The 2846-nt window shown below is 52.2% G+C and overlaps 1 protein-coding gene across 1 annotated transcript; it reads left to right on the top strand.

The window, feature by feature from the left end:
* Positions 1-975: 975 nt before the first annotated feature.
* On the top strand, positions 976-1509 carry LOC135577776 (olfactory receptor 14J1-like; the record flags this gene model as incomplete). The annotated part of the gene is made up of 1 exon (XM_065047897.1): positions 976-1509. A coding segment is annotated over one exon (534 nt), but the record flags the coding sequence as incomplete, so codon positions are not given.
* Between the last annotated feature and the right edge of the window lie 1337 nt (positions 1510-2846).

The raw sequence follows: 2846 nt of genomic DNA, 5'->3' as shown, positions 1-2846 counted from the left end.
TTTCAGGGTAACATGGGAGTGTGATCAGCCCCCATCTCAGAAAGGTGCCAGCCCAGGGCAGATGAAGCAAGACAGAGGGACAGAGCAGCTGCCCTCACTCTGCACTGACCCACAGGCATCCTCTGGTCTCACAGGACTCGCTCTGTTCTCCCTGAGTGCAGCAGAAATGCTGAGGGTTTCTGACACCCAACAACACTCTGCAGTGAATATGGGGGGAGGTGCAAAAAAATGTGGAACTCCTAAACTACCTTCACCATCTCTGTTCCTTATGAATGGGAAAGCAAGTGCTGACAGCCCTTCTGTGTTAGCAGAACCAGGACAGTCCCCACCGTTCCCAAGACCCCACTTCTGCAGAGCTGGGCTGACTTAACGTGAGCCCATGGGCAGAGGCTCTACTCTTGCTTGCACATTTTCCAGCCCCAAGCAGGGCTGCAGCCACAGTGCTGAAAAAGGTACTCCTAGAAAAACACAAGAGGGTCTGTGTGTGACAGGGGAGGGTCTATGGGAGTTGGTTTGATTTTTGTCAGAGAATTCTGCCTTGGATTCTCACTGTCTTTTTTTTTCATGACAGCGCCCCATGCTCAGGAAAAGCAAATGTCCAACAGCAGCTCCATCACCCAGTTCCTCCTCCTGCCGTTCACAGACACACGGGAGCTGCAGCTCTTGCACTTCTGGCTCTTCCTGGGCATCTACCTGGCTGCCCTGCTGGGCAACGGCCTCATCATCACCACCATAGCCTGGGACCAGCACCTCCACACCCCCATGTACTTCTTCCTGCTCAACCTCGCCCTCCTCGACCTGGGCTGCATCTCTACCATTGTCCCCAAATCCATGGCCAACTCTCTGTGGGATTCCAGGGTCATTTCCTATGCAGGATGCGCTGCCCAGGTCTTCTCTTTTTGTTTCTTGCTTGGTTCAGAGTATTTTTTTCTCACCGTCATGTCCTACGACCGCTACGTTGCCATCTGCAAACCCCTGCACTACGGGACCCTCCTGGGCAGCAGAGCTTGTGTCCACATGGCAGCAGCTGCCTGGGCCACTGGGTTTCTCAATGCTCTGCTGCACACGGCCAATACATTTTCACTGCCCCTGTGCAAGGGCAATGCCCTGGGCCAGTTCTTCTGTGAAATCCCCCACATCATCAAGCTCTCCTGCTCACACTCCTACCTCAGGGAACTTGGGCTTATTGTGTTTAGTCTCTTAGTAGTATTTGGGTGTTTTGTGTTCATTGTGCTGTCCTATGTGCAGATCTTGAGGGCCGTGCTGAGGATCCCCTCTGAGCAGGGACGGCACAAAGCCTTTTCCACCTGCCTCCCTCACCTGGCCGTGGTCTCCCTGTTCATCAGCACTATCATGTTTGCCCACCTGAAGCCCCCCTCCATATCCTCCCCATGGCTGGACCTGGTGGTGTCTGTTCTGTACTCTTTGGTGCCTCCAGCAGTGAACCCCCTCATCTACAGCATGAGAAACCAGGAGCTCAAGGATGCCCTGTGGAAACTCATATCCTAGTATTTTCTAAAGCAATAAATTTCCCATCTGGTTCTACATAGACATTTTATTGTAACTAATTACAGGTCCAGCCTGTCATCTGGATTTTTTGATTTTATTAGTTGCTTTCTTATTGTGATAATGTTGTCATCCCCTTTCTAATTCACTATTGGATTTTCTTTTATAACTGTTGGCTGTGTAAATGAGAAGCCATGCTCTCCTTGTCTCTAAACAAAATAAAAGGCTCTTTAGTGACTTGTTTATCACTATATCCTTCCTGCAAGCCCATTTTTAGAGCTCCAGGGATGGATCCTGTGTTCATGAGAGGAGGGGAAAAGAGTCCATCCTGGCAGCCCTGCCAGGGAGCAGCAGCGCTTGTTCTTCCAGAGCTGTTCTGGTTCCACTCCCACACTCTCCTTCTCATCCCTGGTGTGGGTGCAAGGCCTGAGTGCTCTGGCAGCTTGGTCACCGTCCTGCTGTGTGTCAGTGCTGTGAGCGCAGGCAGGGACAGGCAATGGGCACTGCTGTGACAGAGCTGGCCTCACAACAGCCTTTCCAGATAGAAACGTGATCTCCTATGGGCAGGGCATGATGGTTTAGATCTTCTTGCAAAGTTTCTCTCAAGCATATTCCTACAAAAGTCACCCACAGATGAAACCCCATTGTACGGGTGAACAGTGTGTGTGTGCAGGGCTGGCACACAGCAGTGTCCTCTCACAGCCAGGCTCCTGCCAGAGACCTGCAGGACCAGCAGAGCAGGGGCTGGGCTGTGCCCCTGTGCACTGGACACCCCACAGAAGGAGCCTCAGGTCAATCATCACGGACGGGCCCCTCACAACCTCCATTTGCAGCACTGGCCGCTCACCCACAGAGGTTGTTCTTCCCTCCATGGATGGACACTGAATGAGTAGTTCAGCAGTCCCTGTTTGCTTTGTACAGATGAGATGTGAGCACCCACATCATGTATGTGAGGTGACATGACCATGAGCCAGGACTGTGCCCTTGTGGCCAGGAAGGCCAATGGCATCCTGGGGTGTATTACAAGGGGGGTGGTTAGTAGATCGAGAGAGGTTCTCCTTCCCCTCTACTCCGCCCTGGTGAGACCACATCTGGAATATTGTGTCCAGTTCTGGGCCCCTCAGTTCCAGAAGGACAGGGAACTGCTGGAGAGGGTCCAGCGTAGGGCAACGAAGATGATTAAGGGAGTGGAGCACCTCCCTTATGAAGAAAGGCTGAGGGAGCTGGGGCTCTTTAGTTTGGAGAAGAGGAGACTGAGGGGTGACCTTATTGATGTTATATAAATATATAAAGGGTGAGTGCCATGAAGATGGAGCCAGGCTCTTCTCGGTGGCAAACAA

This window comes from Columba livia, unplaced genomic scaffold (genome assembly GCF_036013475.1).
Source record: "Columba livia isolate bColLiv1 breed racing homer unplaced genomic scaffold, bColLiv1.pat.W.v2 Scaffold_140, whole genome shotgun sequence".
Classification (NCBI taxonomy): Eukaryota; Metazoa; Chordata; class Aves; order Columbiformes; family Columbidae; genus Columba; species Columba livia.
The sequence above is the reverse complement of the archived record's forward strand: the minus strand, read 5'-3'. Positions and strand labels throughout refer to the sequence as shown.